The sequence below is a fragment of the Ursus americanus genome, chromosome 3 (genome assembly GCF_024610735.1).
Source record: "Ursus americanus isolate L20-20 chromosome 3, mUrsAme1.1.p, whole genome shotgun sequence".
Classification (NCBI taxonomy): domain Eukaryota; kingdom Metazoa; phylum Chordata; class Mammalia; order Carnivora; family Ursidae; genus Ursus; species Ursus americanus.
The window spans coordinates 86,246,150-86,265,749 of NC_142129.1; the positions used below are offsets into that span (position 1 = coordinate 86,246,150).

Sequence of the window (19,600 nt, forward strand, 5' to 3'; positions counted from 1 at the left end):
GTATTTGAAGTATTTCCTATTGCATTCTGTCACATTTATACTGAAGTGCTTTGGAAAGGGTAGGTACTTATTAAAGATTTAGGAAAGCGTGAACTGATGAGAATAAATTGGTGAATTCTCATTACAGAAATGAAAATATGAGGGCAAAAAAGAAGTTAAATTATCTACTGGGGTCCAAACAGCAGGTCAGTGGAATCCAGAAATCCTTCCTTCCATCCTGTGGCTTCTCCACTATGGAAGGCAGAGCAGATGGAATGAATTGGTGCAAAATTACAAACATCTGAAAATTCCTACTAGACGCGTACAGCCTTGGGTGACTCCCCCAAGATACTGCCTTAATGTTGCCGTGACAGCCGGGATGTGTACACGTTTCCCAATTCAGAAACTTAAATACCTGCAAATGTTCTTACTTTGCAACTTCACCCATTCTGATGGTTTTGAATATCATCAATGAAATTACCACCTTTCCTAACTAGAAAGGAAAAAAAATGAAAAGAAATAGACAGGAAGTTGGCTAGGGAGTAGATACCTAATCCAGACAGTTTGAAAATCAAGAATGTGCAGGGTGGTTGGGTGGGGTGTCTGGGTCCCAAGGAGAAGTGTAAGACTGAACAAAGAGGAAACAAGTTGAAGGCCTGTTTTCGAAGTGGGGGGTTTCAGCATCTCACACTGCACCTTGTAAATTAGAACTCGGCCCTTTAACTGGCTTTTACTCCTCTATCCATTTCAGTAACTTAAGAACAACAATTACCACCTGGAGCCATTGTAACATGTCAGGGACCGTGCGAAATGAGTGCTTTCCATCTCCCTCGCTCTTTTTAATTAAAATTTCAGACATAATGAAAGTACATGATTAATGAACCCCCATATACCCATTGCCCATACTGAACAAAGATATTACCTTATTTAATCCTTACCTCACCCTCCGAGGTAGTCCTAACCCCAAATGACAGGTGGGAAACAGGCTCAGAGATTATTGAACTAGCCCCAAGGAAGCCGGATACTAAGTGGCGAAATCATGATTCATGGGCCCCGAATCCAACCCCACCCCCCATCCTCTTGCGCGCATCATTGCCATTCTTCGCCCTTTTCCTTCTGCCACCTCGTCGAAAAACGCAAACAGAAAGTGCCTTCCCTGTGACAGAGCCCTCTGTGTCTCTGCTCCCAGGTCGCGTAGGGCATGGAGCTGGAGAACTATGAGCAGCCCGTGGTTCTGAGAGAGGACAACCGCCGCCGGCGCCGGAGGATGAAGCCGCGCAGCTCCGCGGCCAGCCTGTCCTCCATGGAGCTCATCCCCATCGAGTTCGTGCTGCCCACCAGCCAGCGCCACAGCAAGACCCCCGAGACGGCGCTGCTGCACGTGGCCGGCCACGGCAACGTGGAGCAGATGAAGGCCCAAGTGTGGCTGCGCGCGCTGGAGACGAGCGTGGCGGCAGACTTCTACCACCGGCTCGGCCCGGACCACTTCCTCCTGCTCTACCAGAAGAAGGGCCAGTGGTACGAGATCTACGACAAGCACCAGGTGGTACAGACCCTGGACTGCCTGCGCTACTGGCAGGTGCTGCACCGGAGCCCGGGCCAGATCCACGTGGTGCAGCGGCGCGCACCGTCGGACGAGACGCTGGCCTTCCAGCGCCAGCTCACCGCCCTGATTGGCTACGACGTCACCGACGTCAGCAACGTGCACGACAACGAGCTCGAGTTCACGCGCCGCCGCCTGGTCACTCCGCGCATGGTCGAGGTGGCCGGCCGCGACCCCAAGCTCTACGCCATGCACCCATGGGTGACCTCCAAGCCCCTCCCGGAGTACCTGCTGAAGAAGATTACCAACAACTGCATCTTCATCGTCATTCACCGCAGCACCACCAGCCAGACCATCAAGGTCTCGGCCGACGACACCCCGGGCACCATCCTCCAGAGCTTCTTCACCAAGATGGCCAAGAAGAAGTCTCTGCTGGATATCCCCGAGAGCCAAAACGAACAGGATTTTGTGCTGCGCGTCTGCGGCCGGGACGAGTACCTGGTAGGCGAAACGCCCATCAAGAACTTCCAGTGGGTGAGGCATTGCCTCAAGAACGGAGAAGAGATTCACCTGGTGCTGGACTCGCCTCCAGACCCGGCCCTGGACGAGGTGAGGAAAGAAGAGTGGCCGCTGGTGGATGACTGCACGGGAGTCACCGGCTACCACGAGCAGCTGACCATCCACGGGAAGGACCACGAGAGTGTGTTCACCGTGTCCCTGTGGGACTGCGACCGGAAGTTCAGGGTCAAAATCAGAGGCATTGATATCCCTGTGCTGCCCCGGAATGCTGACCTCACAGTTTTTGTGGAGGCCAACATCCAGCACGGGCAGCAGGTCCTGTGCCAAAGGAGAACCAGCCCCAAACCCTTCACGGAGGAGGTGCTCTGGAACGTGTGGCTTGAGTTCAGTATCCAAATCAAAGACTTACCCAGGGGGGCTCTGCTGAACCTCCAGATCTACTGCAGCAAAGCTCCGGCGCCAACCGGCAAGGGCTCCGCAGACACTCCGGGCTCGGAGGGCAAAGGCAAAGCTCAGCTGCTCTATTACGTGAACCTGCTGCTGATCGACCACCGCTTCCTGCTGCGCCACGGGGAGTACGTGCTCCACATGTGGCAGATCTCGGGAAAGGGAGAAGACCAGGGGAGCTTCAATGCCGACAAGCTCACGTCGGCGACCAACCCAGACAAGGAGAACTCCATGTCCATCTCCATTCTTCTGGACAATTACTGTCACCCAATCGCCTTGCCCAAGCATCGGCCCACCCCTGACCCCGAAGGGGACCGGGTGCGAGCAGAGATGCCCAATCAGCTTCGGAAGCAACTGGAGGCGATCATAGCCACGGATCCACTTAACCCCCTCACGGCAGAGGACAAAGAATTGCTCTGGCATTTTAGATATGAAAGTCTTAAGCACCCAAAGGCCTATCCTAAGCTGTTTAGCTCCGTAAAATGGGGACAGCAAGAAATTGTAGCCAAAACATACCAACTGTTAGCCAGACGGGAGGTCTGGGACCAAAGTGCTTTGGATGTTGGGTTAACGATGCAACTTCTGGACTGCAACTTTTCAGACGAAAACGTAAGAGCCATCGCAGTTCAGAAGCTGGAGAGCTTGGAGGACGATGATGTCCTGCATTACCTGCTACAGCTGGTCCAGGTAGGGATGCTTCTGTGCTCCACGGAGCACTCTTCTCAAACGGGTTATTTGCATGTCCGCGGGCTTCCCATGCAGTTGTCCTCAAATGCCCTTTGTCCACAGTGTCACAGTCAGTCACAGTAGATCTGATGAAGCCACGTCAGAAAGCAGTCAACTGTCCCATTTACCTTTTTACTCTCTTGGAGGGGTTGCCAATAAGCATTTTGAAAACATAAGTAATTTTGCTTTTTAGGAAAACTAGCCCTACAGGAGTACTTTGTTCTCATTCACTGTATGAGTGACAGAGCCAATTTATTGAAGGCTCCCTTGTGCCCAGACTCTGAGGCTCCAAGTGATTTGCATCTTTTCCTGTATTCTTGCATTGAATTCTCCCACCAACTATGATAGAGGTCAAATTAACATTTGCATTTTATGTATAAGGACGCAGAAGCGTGGAGAGTCTAAGTAATGTGCTCCAGGTCACATACTTGGAAAGAATCAGACCAGAAATCAAGCCCAGGAGGTCTGATTCCAGACCCTGCTCTTTTCACTGCCTCCAACATCCTGCATCAACCCCGTGTCAGGATGGTGTGTCCTGGAAAGAAAAGGTCAGCCTCTCTGATCACACTCCTCACCATGCATAGAATAACATCTCCTCTCTGAGTGGCACCTCAAAAGCCCCTCTCGTTAGACAGGTCTGGTCCAGGGTTTCCACTCCGGTTCTCACACCTTTCCTTGTAGTCCAGAGGGGCTAAGCGATTTGACTACGGTTTACCTAGGAAGTTGAAAGAAAAGAGACACGGTTCTGCACACAGCAGTTCCCAGATGGTATTGTGCTGCTTAACATGGAAGAGGAAGTAAAGGAATTGGAAGAGAAATGTTTATTTTAGAGTGCAGACATGTCCCTTCATTAATTCAACAACACGTACCGAGTGTTTCCCCCGTTCTGGATGCTAGATATAGAGCGGTGATCACAACAGAGCCCGTCTCTGCCTCTCCCTCCCCCGCCCCCTATAGCTCGTGGTGCCATGGAGAATATCGACAGTAAATGTATACACATACAAACAGATATTTCATAACAAATTGTGCACATGCTTTGGGGGAAAACTGCAGAGTATTATGAGAAAATAGGCAGGGGTCCTGGGGCTACTCGATTTAGCTGGAGGAAACCAGGGACAGTTCTGAGTAAGTGATGTTTGACCTGAGATCTTTAGGATTAGCCAGGCTAAGTGTTAGACACTAAACTGTCAAATCATTAGCTATCATTAGAGGAAGGCCCTGGAGTTTTCTGATGGGCATTTTGGATATCCTCAGTCTTAACTCTGAAGCTTCACCTTCTCATTAGGCAGATACTTGAAACATGACACTCGACCTTTGCCTTCATCTATTAAATGTACCTAATACTGTTCTCTGCCAACTGGTTCAGATACTGACATAACACAAATGAAAATTAAGGAAATTTAATTCACCGATGAATTATTTTTCATTGTCATTTTCACAAGTCAATTTTGCGGAATTGAAAAATGAATGGCATTCTTCTTGGAACTGTTTTAAATGAAAAGAGGTCAATAAGTAATACTAACATTGAATTTGTGGTCGTAAATCTGAGAAAGAGTCGTCATTTGTAAAACTACTTGAGACATTTTCAGATATGGCGGAATGACTCATTCCTGATGAAAATGGTCTGCTGGTTGAGATCTGCATTGTGTTTACAGAAGTGAAACACGAATAAGGGCGAAAAGACTCACGTTCGAGCTAGAAACTTACAACTGATTCTGAAGTCAGGACCGTGGCTAAATAACCACATTCTCAGAATTCAGACCTTCAGGGCAGCTACAGACCCCTACTGGCCCACAACCATGAGAAGCGCCTTTGACAGCATGGGGATAAGAGATTATCACGTCAGTCTCGGTCATTTCCAAACTGGAAAACCAGAGTACGGACTGGAAATTGTACCAAGAACCCCCCAGGCCTGAAAACATAAAGTGGAATGGGAATTTCTTTGGCTCCTTGGGGGAAAAAAAGGCCATTTCTATTTGTAAGTGAAATACTAAGAGTATTTCTAATTTCATTTTAAGCCTCTGTGCCTACAGGTGATATCCACCCTCTAACTTTTTGGACACATCTTCTTTGCTTGTCTTACGGCTGCTGAAATGATGAGCTTCTGCAGACTTACTGTAAATACAGAGAATGACATAACAAATATACACACCCACCATCCCTAGTTATTTTTTCCATTTTATTGGGGCTTTTCCTTCAGTCATAGAGCTGTCTGCCACCCGAGTCAGTGACCCTGTGACAGCCAAGGGATATGAAAGCTACTAACCCCGAAGGAGCATCTACCATCAGAGACTTTCCAGACAAAAAGCTCTGTCTACACTGCCACATGGCAGGGGGTAGTGATCACTCTGTGTGGACGGTCCAGGCCTGCTGTTTCCTTGCAGGAAGGGCCCGCAAGGCAGCTCGGTGGCTTGTCAGTGCGAGGCCAAACACACATCTTGAGCAAAAGGGGAGTGATAGGTTTTTAAGATCTTCACATCGAACAAATGTTTTTCTCCTTACCTGCACTATTATCTCCACTGTCCATTTTCTTTCCAACAACCTCTTTCACATTCCACTTTTGCAGACTTGTTACAGCCATCCCCCTACGTCCCCTCTGTCCTTCCAGTAAATCAAGTAAGCCCTTAATGGGAGCTTACTTGGGAAGCCCTTACCACTTCACCTTTGAAGTTATCAAAAGCATGTAACGGTGAGTAGAGAGTTCTGGCTTCTAATCCCAGGCCCTAAGCAAGTGGTTCACTCGGACCCAAAGTGTCCTCGAAAAGAAAGGGTGGACTTGAGTGACTGGTAAGATTCTCATCAGCCTAGCCCAGAGAGACCCGGGAAGGCAGGCCGTGTCCCCTGCATTCCCTTTTTCCTGATTAACCAGCACAGAATGCGGTCGTACCAGTGCCCATGTGTTCCTCCTTCAGGCCGTGAAATTCGAGCCATATCATGACAGCGCCCTGGCCCGATTTCTGCTGAAACGAGGCTTAAGGGTAAGTCCTTCCACTTTGGTCATAGTGGGACATTTCAAAAGTTAGCAAGAATTGACTGACGGAGCACGAGTCACAGTCATTTCACCCTTCTCGTTCCCACCCTCAGAACAAAAGAATTGGCCATTTCTTGTTTTGGTTCTTGAGAAGTGAGATAGCCCAGTCCAGACACTATCAGCAGAGGTTCGCCGTGCTCCTGGAGGCCTATCTGAGGGGCTGCGGCACGGCCATGCTGCACGACTTCTCCCAACAAGTTCACGTGATCGAGATGCTGCAGAAGGTCACCATTGATATTAAATCGCTCTCTGCGGAAAAGTATGACGTCAGTTCCCAAGGTACCGTGGCTGTGTTTTCGTGCTTCCCTTTCCAAAGGCCTTCATCTCCAAATGCCATCATCCCTGTGATTCTTCTGCCTCAGGGAGGCAAGTCACACCTTCCTAAAGGGAACCAGGGACCCATTTTTTAATCCTCTGTCTCCGTGGAATAAGCAAATTTAAAACTCTTCCTTTTACACATTCATATTTTTTGAACTATACACGTATACATGCTAACGATGAATTTATGATAATAGATATTAAACTCTTTGAAAAATTTGAAAAGCATTATGCTGATGTAAGATGTATTAAGAACAATCGCACGCACGCAAAGATTAGTTATTTGCAAATATTTACCTTTTTCTTCCCTTTCAATATATGTGTATAATTTTCAAATTTTCAGTCTTTTAAAGAAATGAATCATTGAGAAACTAATTAAAAATTTGTATATACATATTTATATATGTCAATGTACTTAAACACCTCCTCTCTGAAGTCATTTCCAATATGATCCTCTTATCCCTAAGAAATCCTGCCTCTGCCCCTAGGAAAATCAATCACTCTTTCTCTGTATTCCCATAGCTTTGGATTGATACTGTATTAAATTATAGTCATTAACAAGTCTTTCTGGTCTGGTAAACTGCATGAGCTTGCAACTAGGGGATATTTTTTATTCATTTTTGTATACCTAGTCCCAGCACTTATGGACCCCTAATAGACACACTCTAACATACTCAGCCAGTACCTTAAACTTTTGAATATTCTGAATTTCCACTTTTTCCCTTTAATTCTTTTCCAATACACCAATAGTGCTCTCTCCTAAAAAATAATCATGGTAATAATCATCTTACTTTTATTTGTATTATAAGTGAGAAAGGGAAACACATGTCCTGGCCTCCAGTATGGTATCCAGGAAGTAATTTTTAACCTACATTTTTTGCCTTAGAATTTAGAATTCTGAAGAACGCTTTAATTTTCAGGCTATCATGTTGTCTCCACATAACCTAACTTCCCCTTTTGAAAAGAATTTACAGAAGCCTAACCAAATGGCATTTAATACGGTCTTCAAATGTCTGTTCCCCAAACCACATGGCAGTTCAGAGTTTCACGTTGGAATGAAAACTACAGTATTCATTCCTCAGCATTACCCTCAAAATACCATCCCCTACGTGACTGGCTTGAGATTCCACAGATTTCGCTCCCACGCTTCTGTCCTCTGCTGTGTCACACGTCATGGTCGTATTGCTCCCAGTAAGCCTGACTTAGCCTGCCACCTCTATGGTTAGTTCCTCAAAGACAGAAACCTACACCCTGGGCTCCTGCTCCACATCAGACCATATGGATAGAATGTTATAAAGAGATGTGGCCTCAGGGAATGTTCTAGATAATATCGGTGGACTTCTTGAACTCACGTAACTTTTGTGCACTTTTGACCATTCCAGTTATTTCACAACTTAAGCAAAAGCTCGAAAACCTGCAGAATTCAAATCTCCCAAAGAGCTTTAGAGTGCCGTACGATCCTGGACTGAAGGCAGGAGCGCTAGTGGTAGGTATCACCCTGACGTCTGCAAGTGGTCTTTGCGTCTTGAAACTGTCTGTGCGCGCTTTACGGGGCCCAGTGGGTCAGAGCTGACGTGTACGTAGAGACAGAGAAGCTGGAAAGTCCCCAAGAGGGCTCCTGTCAAGGCCTTCTCGAAGCACTAGCTACTAGAAGCCTCCACACCAGATAATCTCCCATCCACTTGGTTTTAAATCAGCTCTCTTAAGGAATCATTCATGTACAATGAAATGTGTTCATTGTAAGTGTGTATAGTGTAATGAGTTTTGACAAATCATACAGGCACCACCACAATCAGGATAGAGAACATTCCCAAGGAGACGCCGCAGGAAAGGTTCTCTCATGTGCCTTTGCAATTTGTGCTTCCCTCCTTCCATCCCCCATCCTTAGACAACAGATCTGCCTCTGTCACGTCATTTTACTTTTCCTAGAATTTCATGAAGTGGAATCATACAATATGTGGTTTTTGTATCTGGATTCTTTTCCTTTGCATAGTGCTTTCGAGCTCCATCCACGTCGCTGTGTGTGTCAGCAGCCTGTTCCTTTTTTTTTTTTTACGACTGAGTGGTATTCCCCTATGTGGATATACGACCATTTGTTTTCCATTCACCTTTTGAGTAAATAATTAACAGCGAGAGAGTGGACTCATGGTACGTGTAGGTTTAATTTTATGAGACGCTGCCAAACTGTTTTTCCAAAGTGACTGTACCTTTTATATTCTAGCAATGTATGTGAGTTCCAATTGTCCCACATCCTCATCAACGCCAGTCTTTAATTTTAGCTATCCAGTGGTGAAGTGGTATCTCATGTTGCTTTTATTTGCATATCTCTGATGATGTTGAGTATCTTTTATGGGCTTTTTTTTTTTTTGAGAAGTTTCTGTTCTCATCTCTCATTCATTTTTAATGTGGGTTGCCTTCTTATTTTTGAGGTTATTTATATATTCTAGACACAAATCCTTTACCTTTTTTTTTTTTAAGATTGTATTTATTTATTTGTCAGAGAGAGCACAAGCAGGGGAGCGGGAGAGGGAGAAGCAGGCTCTCCACTGAGCAGGGAGCCCGATGCGGGACTCGATCCCAGGACCCTGGGATCATGACCTGAGCTGAAGGCAGTTGCTTAACCTTAACTGACCCACCCAGGCGCCCCACAAATCCTTTATCCTTTATCAGGTATACATTTTACAAATACCAGTCCATGGCTTGCGTTTTCATTTTCTTAGTAGTGTATTTCAAAGAGCAGAGGGTTTAATTTTGATTAAGCCCAACTTACCACTTTTTTTTGTAGTTTGTTTTTTTGTGTCCTAAGAAATATTTGTTTAATCCAGTAATTCTCAACTAGGGGTGACACCCCCCCCCAATACACACACACACACATGCGTGCACGTGTTAATGTCTGCAGCTCTTTTTCATTGTCACAACTGGGACAATTCTGGCATCTAGTGGGTGGAGACTAGGGATGCTGCTAAATATCGTACAATGCACAGACCAGCCCCCCAACAACGATAAATGATCTAGCCCAAAACGGCAACAGTGCCAAAGTTGAGAAATACTAATTCAACGTGACAAATACTTTTCCTAGAAGTTTCATGGATTTCACTCTTATATGTAAGTCTTTGATCCATTTTGAGTTAATTTTTGTGTACAGTGGGAAGTAAGGATCAGGTGTGGATTTTTCAGAATCGAATATCCAACTTTTCTGGTACCATCTGTTGGGAAGACTAACGTTTTCCTGTTGAAATACCTTGGCACTTTTGTCAGGTATCAGCTGACCATACATAAGTGGGTCTATATCTAGATTCTCCAGTCCACTGCATTGATCTAAATATCTATCCTTGGGGTGCCTGGGTGGCTCGATTGGTTGAGCTTCCGACTCTTGATTTCAGCTCAGATTATGATCTCAGGGTCATGAGATCAAGCCCTGCATCAGACCCCACACTCAGCGGGGAGTCTGGGATTCTCTCTCTCCTCTGTCCCTCTTCCCACTTGTTCTAAAATAAATAAATAAACCTTTTAAATAAATAAATAAATAGATACCCTTACATCAATACCACATGCTCTGGGTTACATTCAGATGATAAGCCAGTTCATGTTTGCATAGGAATCTTACAACAGGGTACTTCCATTACACTCCTCCTATCCTTTGTACTATTTTTGTCATGCCTTTAACTCCCACATATGTTATAAACCCAATAATAATAATAGTTATTATTATTGCTTTAAACAGTTAAGAATAGATTTAGCAGATTTAAGAGATGAAACATTTTTTATATTTACCCACACATCTGCCACATTTGGGACTCTTTATTTCTTTGTATAGGCTCGTGTGTCCATCTGGCATCATTTTCCTTCAGCCTTAAGTACTTCTTATAGTGCAAGTATTCTGGCTAGAAATTCTTTCAGCTTTTGTTTGTCTGAGAAACCTCTTTATTCCACCTTCATTTTTGAAAGATGTTTCCCCTGGATATCGAATTCTAGGGTGATTTTTGTTTTCTCCCTTTCAGCAGCATTTTTTTCTGGTTTGCATATTTTCTGATGATAAGTCTCCTGTCATTCTTATCTTTGATTTCTGTACATGTCTTTTTTTCCCTAGGCTGCTTTTAAGATTTTCTTTTTAGCACCGTGGTTTCTAGCAATTTGATTATGATGGGCCTTGGTATGGTTTTCTTTATGTTTTGTCTACTAGGGTATGTTGAGCTTGGATAAACGGCAGAGTTGCTCTGTATTAACGGGCCCATGGGAGTACCAGGGCCCTGTAGGAGGGGGGTGCACGGAGGTTTGGATCTGCCCTTGCATCTTGGGTACCTCCACAGACTCTTAGGGTTCCTTGGAACACAGTTTGAGAATCCTTGCTTTTAGGTGTTGCAACCTGCTCTCATAGAGCATTTCCAGATTTGGTAGCAAACGCTTTCTGTATTTTCACCCAAATCATTAAACATCGTTTTCCAGCTAGGGCTTTGTAATACTGGTTGTTTATCGTCCTGCTGGGCAAGAGGATGTATGTCTCCACATTATGTATTCATTATGTGTAGGAAACATGTGACTGTTTCCTTACAGATTGAAAAATGTAAAGTGATGGCCTCCAAGAAAAAGCCCCTGTGGCTTGAGTTTAAATGTGCTGACCCTACAGCCCTATCCAATGAAACGATCGGAATTATCTTTAAACACGGTGATGATCTGCGCCAAGACATGCTCATTTTACAGGTACGTTACCGTTCAGGAATTTTTCCTTCAATTACCCAAAAAAAGAATTCCATGTTAGATCTACAAAAATGCCTCCTACTGATTCTCCTCCCATTCTCCTATTCCGTCCACACGCGGTGATCAAAGATTGAGTAACAGAGAGTTTTCACGGGGGAAACATGGCTGTGGACTCTTAGATGTGCAATTAGTGAGCATCCCAGTTCTGGCCGTCCCTGAGAAGAGGCACAGCCAGCCTTCCCCCATAGCCAGATAGGTGCCCCTCCCCTAACCCCTCTTGTACACACCCCGTTCCTCGTATGGTAACATAAAATACAGACCTGTTCGCCCCCTGGCATCCACCTTGTGTGTATTTATAGACGGGGCTGTGTCCCCACAGGTGCCCTCCTTAGACACATCACCTTGATATACATCCACACACAGACTCAAGTGAGTGATTTGACAGGAAGGAGAGCAAGAGAAGATGAACAGGCAGGTGATTTCAGAAATCGTCCAGTTAAGTAGCGAGAGTGAACGGCTTACTAGAGCAGAAGGTGCATGGTAATCGACGGTAACCATCTTCCGTATTTCCTAACATTTCTGGGTCACTTTCAGCTTTGCAAACCGGTAATGTTCTCCATATTCTAGCTCACCATTGTAGAAATACCATTTCTAATGTTTTTAAAGATTATTTAAAATAGGCAAACCCCATTGATTGAAATGTGGCCTATTTAAAAACTGGTCGTGTTTTCCATTCTCTGTTTCTGCTTGCACTTATTTCTAATATGGAAACAATAATACCTTTTGCTCTCTTTTCAAGAATCCTATGTGTATTGTCCCAGAAGTATTAAAAAGAAAGAAAGAAAAATAAATCCTTCAAACCTTTTGGAGGTTTGTTGCACTTCCCATAAATCTGTAGACTCCTTTAAATTATTCAAAGCGCTTCAGAAACACGGGGCATCACTGTGTCATTCCTCTCACTTTGCAGGGAGGTTTGCACTTGCCTTTTATGTCCTTGTTTTGATGCTGAGACACACTGCTTGGCAGGCGAGGGCAAGGTACGAAAGCTCGTGAAGCCTTTGTCTCTCCACCTGCAGAATGGGAATGATAATCACACTCACGTGATAGGGTAAACACAATGGATAGACATGAAACAGTGCTCGGTAAATGAGCCAGCATTCTCATCCCTGTTAGTGTTGCCTTGGGTTTGCCCAAGAGTGCCTTATGGGTAAAAACTCGTAAGAACATCAGAGCAGAACAGTTTTTGCCGTGGTGATAAAATACACATAACTGGAGTGGAACCCCTGAGCAGCTGAAACGTGGTTGCCACCTCTCCCCACACCAAATCCATTCATCCTCTTTCCCAGAGAACATCTCCAGGCCCAAACTTAAGAGGCTCCCAAGGAAGGAGAACTTCAGGGCACCCCACTGATAACTAAAGAATAGCGTTACTTATAGGGTATACATTAATGTATATATTTCGTGTTTCCAGATAAGACTGTCGGGTTTTTTTTAAGAGGAAAAAAAATACATTAAAATATGTATTTCTAATGGAAACGTTTTTTGTGTTCGATGTCTAGATTCTGCGAATCATGGAATCCATTTGGGAGACTGAATCTTTGGATCTGTGCCTCCTGCCATATGGTTGCATTTCAACTGGGGACAAAATAGGTATGTGGTCGCCTCGGGAGCTGAATGTACCGCTCAGCTCGCCGTAAAGGATCCTAAGTCCTTTAGGGTAGGCATTTAATACCTGAAAAATCACAAACATAATCCATATAAAAAGGAAGGCGATGTTCCAAGGCTGGTGCACGTTACTCTTGATTTAATGTGGATCTGTTGAAAATACAGAAATGTGGGATTCCAATCCTGTGACTATACATGGCAGTGATTTTAGTAAGAACTTGTTCCCTCCTCTCTGCTTCTCCACATCTCAACTGTAACTCGTTTCACTGCACATTAAACTTCTCTCTCACAAATAACTTTTAAAAATAGACAGAAAGACCTGTCACTTACTTCAATATCTTAGAATTCACATTATTGAAGTGATTACATACTCGACTCGTAGGTACTTTTATAGACATTTAACATTTTTGTTTCAGCCACACGTCGTTTTATTCAAGCTTCTGATCCGAGAACTGTATAAAACCACTTCCATTTGACCCTGTGATTCAAAAAAGGAAAAGGCGCTGTTTGCCAAGCACCAGCGCTTATCACCTTTCAAAACCAACCTCTCCCTTTTCATCCAGGGACACTGAAAGCATGTCCCACAGAACTTCCACATCCTCCTCCTTCCCTTTCTGTCCCTCTTAAGAAAACCACCAGCACAATCCTGGAAAATAGCCCCCTGGTTGAAAAGCCCTCTGCCCTCCGGTCAGCAGAGACCCAGCCTTTCACCCTCTGGTTCAGGCACCAGGCCCCAATTTACATCAGATTCTGTGCCTCCTCCCACAGGAATGATCGAGATCGTGAAAGATGCCACAACAATTGCCAAAATTCAGCAAAGCACAGTGGGCAACACGGGCGCGTTCAAAGATGAAGTCCTGAATCACTGGCTCAAAGAAAAATGCCCTATTGAAGAAAAGGTGAGCTCCTGCGTTTCGCAGCGCGGAAGGCTCCTTGCAAGCTTGTCATGTATGTAGCCATAGTGGGTTCACGTTTTCAAAGGATCTACCAGTGTCATGCCTCCCGATGTTGGGCGAGAGCCCTTCCTTGCAAGGCCGAGGGGTTTTAAGTGCCTTCCCATGGGACACGGCAATCTGTGTAGAACGCGGGTGCTACGTTCAGAATGCCGCGAGCATTTGCTTCTCCTTTGGTTATCAGGCACGCTTTGCATGAAATTTGGTTCTATGAAATAATGTGTTGGCCCTTTTTGGGACAGTCTGTTTTTGTTGTTCAGAAAAATTTAGTCACCATGTATAAAGCCCTTCCTACCTGGGAAATGCACGTATCCTATAAGCGAACTTGGAATGTCCCCCCCCCCACCCCCGCCTGCCAATCTAAACGGTGAATTATGGATGCGGGAAGCGTCAGTGCCAGCACCCTCCTTCTGAGGGACATATGCTGCATCCTTGACAAGCTGCGTGGCTGGGCCGTCTGGCTGTCGTTTCAAGTTCTGCACAGGATTAGTACTACTCATTTGCATGGTTAGCGGCCTTTTGGGGAGGAAATATAACTAGCGGCCTTTATTAGGCTGTTATACATGTGGATTTGTGAACCCGTGCATACTTGAAGTGGTCACAAGCAAAACATACGTGCACCGACGAAGGAGAAATGATTACGGGTTCTGTGGAGTTGTTGGCAAGCGATGCATGGAGCGGAAATGAACCCTTTGATCAACTGCTCCTCTTTGACTCTTGTTTCCTCCTCCTGCTCTTGCGCTTCACTGAATCTTCCCCTAAAACATAAGGAGAGCAAAGAGAAAGTCGGCACTTAGTAGATAAGATGTTAACGAAATCAGGCGCAATGCTCTTGCTCTGAAAATGGTTCCCAGAAGGGTGCCTTTTCGGAAGTCCTCTGTAATTGACTCACGCGCTCTTTGCAGTTAGAACACGGCTAATATTCGAATGCCTTTGACTTAGTTTCAGGCAGCAGTGGAGAGATTTGTTTATTCCTGTGCTGGCTACTGTGTGGCTACCTTTGTTCTTGGAATAGGCGACAGGCACAACGACAATATTATGATCACAGAGACAGGTGAGTTTATTACTTTTTTATTGTGGTAAAATATATAGAAGAGAATTTACCATTTTAACCAGTTTTAAGTGTATACTTACATGGCATTAAATACATTCACATTGCTGTGCTGCCATCACCACCATGCCCAGAACTTTCTCACCTTCCCCAACTGAAACACCGTCCCCACTGAACTAACTCCCGCTTTTCACCTTCCCGCAGCACCCAGTAATATCTAAACGGGGGTCAAGGTGGGAGCACACATCTAGAAGTCATGACCGTGCACTATGCTAGGACCACCCCAGGGAGTAAGGGAAGAAGATGCCAGAAATGAGACTTCAGAAGGAAAAGCCAGAGAGTCGCTAGAGAGCTGGGGTCAGGGCATATCCCAGAAGCTGGTGAAGGCGGGTGTGATCCCTAGTGTCCGACGTGGCAGAGAAGTGATGACAAGAACTCCCAGATGTCCTTACATCTGAAACGCTCTGCCTTCCTAACCTACCCCTTGTCACTGGTTCGCTGATGGCCCTGACAGTGGTCAGTACTGGCCACCGTGCCAGGAAAGGGTTCTCTAAGAAATCTGGACCAATTCAAGAGTGGAGCCTGGAAAAAGCACCAGATTGGGGTAAATCGCTTACTCTCTGTGAGATGCAAAAGACAGAATGTATTTATGGACTGTGATATGAACATGTGATACGGGCTATCTAACGAGAAGAGATGATGGTAATCGTGGTGGTAAAAGTGACAGTGGTAGAAATGGACTCAAAAGAGATTTGAAATGGTTTATTTCTATGGTGCTACTCAAAAGCAAAAGGTGAATGTCCTTCCCTGAAGCAGCACGAACCATCCGTCTCTCCTGAGTCACATAAAGGGCATAAGAGAGTCCCAGGCATAATGATGACAGACTAGCCAGAGAGTTTGGGCTTACATTTCTAAGAATAATTCTGAGACGAGTCGAGAATTTTTTTTTTTAATGGCACTTGGCTGTCATTTAAAGAACACCAGAAGGATATCAAAAACACACTTGGTTCAAAGAGTGCTTTGTGGTTACTACTACACACCTGCTAAGCCGAAAAATATCACAAGCTGATAAAACAGGGTAAAAATAGCTCTCTCACCCAAGATAGCTCATTTTCAGGCAACTTAAAAAAATATTTCAGGAAATAAACAAACCAGAGTGTTGTTACGAGCGATTGTGCCAGTGTAATGATGTCAGACATTTTCTTCTCTGAAGGAAACCTATTTCATATTGACTTTGGACACATTCTTGGGAATTACAAAAGTTTCCTGGGCATTAATAAAGAAAGAGTGCCGTTTGTGCTAACCCCAGACTTCCTGTTTGTGATGGGAACTTCTGGAAAGAAGACAAGCCTACACTTCCAGAAATTTCAGGTAACTGGCCTCCTCCTTCACAGCCTCCGGGAACACCCACCAGAGGGTACTTACCAGGCACAGCAGCCCTTCCCTCCTCGGCTCCACTAAGGCTTTTCTGCCCACCCTCTCTGGCAGGACCATCCCCCCCTCCTCCCTGTGTCCTCCGTTCCATCCCCAAGTACAAAATGCCACTCCTCCGTCACCTCCCACCTCAAACCAAACAGCAAGCAAAAGCGTTCTGTCATCAGTGGGCCAGGCAGGTACAGAACACCAGGAAGGCCTATGTATTGAAGAGGGGCTTGATGGAGGAGCGCCTCCGAACAGTTCTTTCTCTGTTCAAGGCAGGGCTTAGAAAATCCAAATTTTACCTATTCCTTTCAGGACTCTCAAACAGGTTGAGCTTCTCTTGATGTTTGCTACAGGTGTGTCTTTATCAAATTACTGACAGAGGGCATAGGGGCCACGCCACTGGACTCTTGGTGAAGGACAGAACATTCTTTCCTTTGAAATCCTGTCAGTGTGTCTACAGGTGGTACACCCAGCTCTGGCATGGCCTGCTTACTGGCCAACGAGCCCTGACACGGGTCAACCCATCTCCCTAGGGGTGTTCACATCCTCCTTTCTTTTTCATTCCTTCCTGGTCTCCATCCACTTTTGACTACCAAATATCTCAAACCCCCAAAGAGCAAAATTTTCACACTTGCAAATTTAATAACTGCGAATGAATAGAAGTGAAAATTATTACCTAATTGCTACATAAAATACCTACATGGTACCCCCTACAAACACAAAACAGATCAGTAGAGGTGAAGAGTGATTACTTAATCTGCACCTGTGCCTTGGGTCCCCTTTAAAGAGCCCCCTCACCCCGTCCCCCAGCCTTAGGGCCTCTTCAACACAGTTTGGTTTGCAATGAGCATTTCAGGAACCAGTCTTTTTTCCAGGCTCTCTTCTTGAGTCCCTGTGATCCTTGGGAGGCGGCCTGGGCCCTGTAAATTCCATGGAACAGGAACTGGGAGATACGTATTGTTTTGAAAGCCGTCTGTTCTTGTTTGTTCTCCTGGCTGATTTCGATTTGATTATAGGACTTCGTCCTCCCACGGTTCCAGGAGTGTCATCAGAGAAACTGAGAGCTCAGGGGCCAGATGGTCTTAGGATTTTTGGTGTGTGTGTGTGTGTGTGTGTGTGTGTGTGTGTGTGTGTGTGTGTGTGTGTTCTATGTAAACTCAACTGGGTTTCAGACTATTTCCAGGGATCTGACATATTTCAGTCCTGTTTTTCTTTAAAGTTAAAAAATGACATATTTTGACAACTTCCTGGAAGAGAAAAATGGTTAAAAAAAAAAACCTGGAAGAACTTTACCATTTAAAGAAGAGGGGGACCCTCAGTTCTCCCCTCCCAGGGGAGGGGGTTCATCTGAGTCTCACGCACAGCAGCAATCACGCCATTTAGTCTGACACGCGGGAGTCCGCCCCACAGACAGGCTTCCCTGCTGTCTCCGTGCGTGTTCGCTGTCAGTGGTCTTCCCCAGAATGACTGTCTGTCTCTCCCATTCCTATGGACCCCACAGGCCCCATGCCACCCCTAAAATCCCAGCAGTACTTCCCCCTTTACTCTTCTTCATTGTTACACTTCAAAATATTCTTTAATGAAAAGACATGGGACGTGGGAGGCCAAGGAGAGTTCGCTCCCCGTGCCGGGCGCCTTCCACCCAAAGCAACAAACCTCTGCAGGGAGACTTTGCACTGTTCTCTGGGTCTGGGACCATTTCTCCGTCCTCTGGGACCAAAGCTTCTTTCCCAAGCCTCTAGACCTCCTTCTCCAAAGTGACATCTAGGCAGCATGCACCACTAAAAACACAGCTTCCTAAATGTTACTGTACTTACGTGTCGTGTTCTGGAGGACTGGCCTGCATGGAAGTGCCTGTGAATAGAGGTACTTTAGGCCTTAAACCCTGATCCAGAACAGCACGGCAGTGGGAGCATGGGCTTTGGAGCAGACAGGTGAGCCTGAATCCTGGCCCGCTCCTTAATATCTCTGCCTGCGATACAAGTGCTCACCTGTTCAGAACCTTGGATTCCTCTTCCGTAAAAGTGGAATTGCCTGAACGGAATAGGTAGACTGTTCATCCCAGGGCCTAGACCACAACCGAAATCCAGTACACAGCAGCCCCCCGTGTTACCTATATCACAATGGGTCTTCTAACTGAAAACTTTTACGTTGAGAAGCCCTCTTAGAAATGAGACCTCAAGCACAACAGCAGTATACAAAACACAAGAAAGTGGCCTTGTTCTGGTGAAAGAGCAAGGGGGGGTCCAAGCCTGCCTGCCCCCCCCCACCTGCCCCCCTGTCTGCCCCCCACCTGCTATCCCCCACGCTCCTCACTCACAACAGGAAAAGAGCTGGCCACAAACACATGTGTGTGTACAATTAGACACATACAGGCTTCCTAAAGTTTCCAGCTTGACAAAGATGAACAGCAGATTTTTCATCATTTGACTCAGACCTTGTGACAATTTTTTTTTTTTTTAACATACTACTAAGCCTTCCGGAAGTTTTTCTGTTTCTTAGTTTTATGTTCCCTTTTTGAGACGAAGTCCTTCAAGCTCTGGGAGCACGTCTCTGAACTCTCTAAATAGCGCCCCAAGCTCTTGTATAATAAAGCTGCCATTTTTAGGCAGGCCGGGAAATGTTGTATATATTTACATTTTGAATCAAAGGTGTCCTCATTTCCAGCAAACCGCTAATTTGGAATGGTAAGGTCAATTAACGCACGCAGCACATTTGAATAACCTGTTAGGGAGAGTGGAGAAAAGCTGACCCACTTTTCATTAAGGGTGAGGTGAGCCTTCGCCACAAAGATGCGAAAACATACCTGGCTCGTGGCCGAAGGCTTGAAGGCCGGAAACTGAAAGGGGAAGGCATTGCTTTATCCCCCCCTTCCTTTTATCCAAAATATTTGTTGAGCCCAGGACCATCTTAATAAACTATTTCTAGAGTAGGGCCGACTTCAGGAGCAAGCTATAATCAGACAAAAAGGCACAAAACCAAGGCACGCTTACTCTTTGATCCCAAGAGCACCCGTTAGCCTTCAGAGCAGCATCCCAGACACCGGCTGCTAAACAGAAGCATTTCGGTGATGACGATTTTGAGAAATAAATTCTCCTTTGAAAAATCTTTCCCGTACCAAAGAGTGAAAAGACAAAATCATGTTTTACCCAGTGACGATTTTAGAACCACTGTGCTTTAAGTTTCCCTAAATGGTTTTAGAAACTTCATGACATACAAATACATTTATATCATTAGCAAGTGAAATT

General features: G+C 45.5%; 1 protein-coding gene and 1 long non-coding RNA gene across 9 annotated transcripts in view; one reads left to right on the forward strand and one right to left on the reverse strand.

Annotated features, from left to right (window-relative positions):
* The window catches only part of PIK3CG (phosphatidylinositol-4,5-bisphosphate 3-kinase catalytic subunit gamma), a 33,642-nt gene that overhangs the window by 1,092 nt on the left and 12,950 nt on the right, over window positions 1-19,600 (forward strand). For 4 of the 5 annotated variants that reach the window (XM_045793452.2, XM_087861183.1, XM_045793454.2 and 1 more), the window contains exons 2-10: window positions 1,169-3,175; window positions 6,127-6,192; window positions 6,299-6,524; window positions 7,946-8,049; window positions 11,118-11,264; window positions 12,821-12,911; window positions 13,695-13,825; window positions 14,822-14,933; window positions 16,144-16,301. In XM_045793452.2, coding sequence (XP_045649408.1) covers window positions 1,181-3,175; window positions 6,127-6,192; window positions 6,299-6,524; window positions 7,946-8,049; window positions 11,118-11,264; window positions 12,821-12,911; window positions 13,695-13,825; window positions 14,822-14,933; window positions 16,144-16,301 — 3,030 coding nt within the window. In that variant the 5' untranslated portion in view covers window positions 1,169-1,180. The remainder of the gene's footprint in view (window positions 1-1,168; window positions 3,176-6,126; window positions 6,193-6,298; window positions 6,525-7,945; window positions 8,050-11,117; window positions 11,265-12,820; window positions 12,912-13,694; window positions 13,826-14,821; window positions 14,934-16,143; window positions 16,302-19,600) is intronic. The other variant, XM_087861184.1, reaches the window with a different exon arrangement.
* Window positions 4,021-19,600, reverse strand: part of LOC148110422 (uncharacterized) — a 130,540-nt gene continuing 114,960 nt past the window's right edge. For 3 of the 4 annotated variants that reach the window (XR_015724058.1, XR_015724055.1, XR_015724057.1), the window contains 4 exons: window positions 14,495-14,637; window positions 13,257-13,404; window positions 12,123-12,331; window positions 4,021-6,626 (listed from right to left, as the gene is read on the reverse strand). This is a non-coding gene — a long non-coding RNA (uncharacterized LOC148110422). The remainder of the gene's footprint in view (window positions 6,627-12,122; window positions 12,332-13,256; window positions 13,405-14,494; window positions 14,638-19,600) is intronic. The other variant, XR_015724056.1, reaches the window with a different exon arrangement.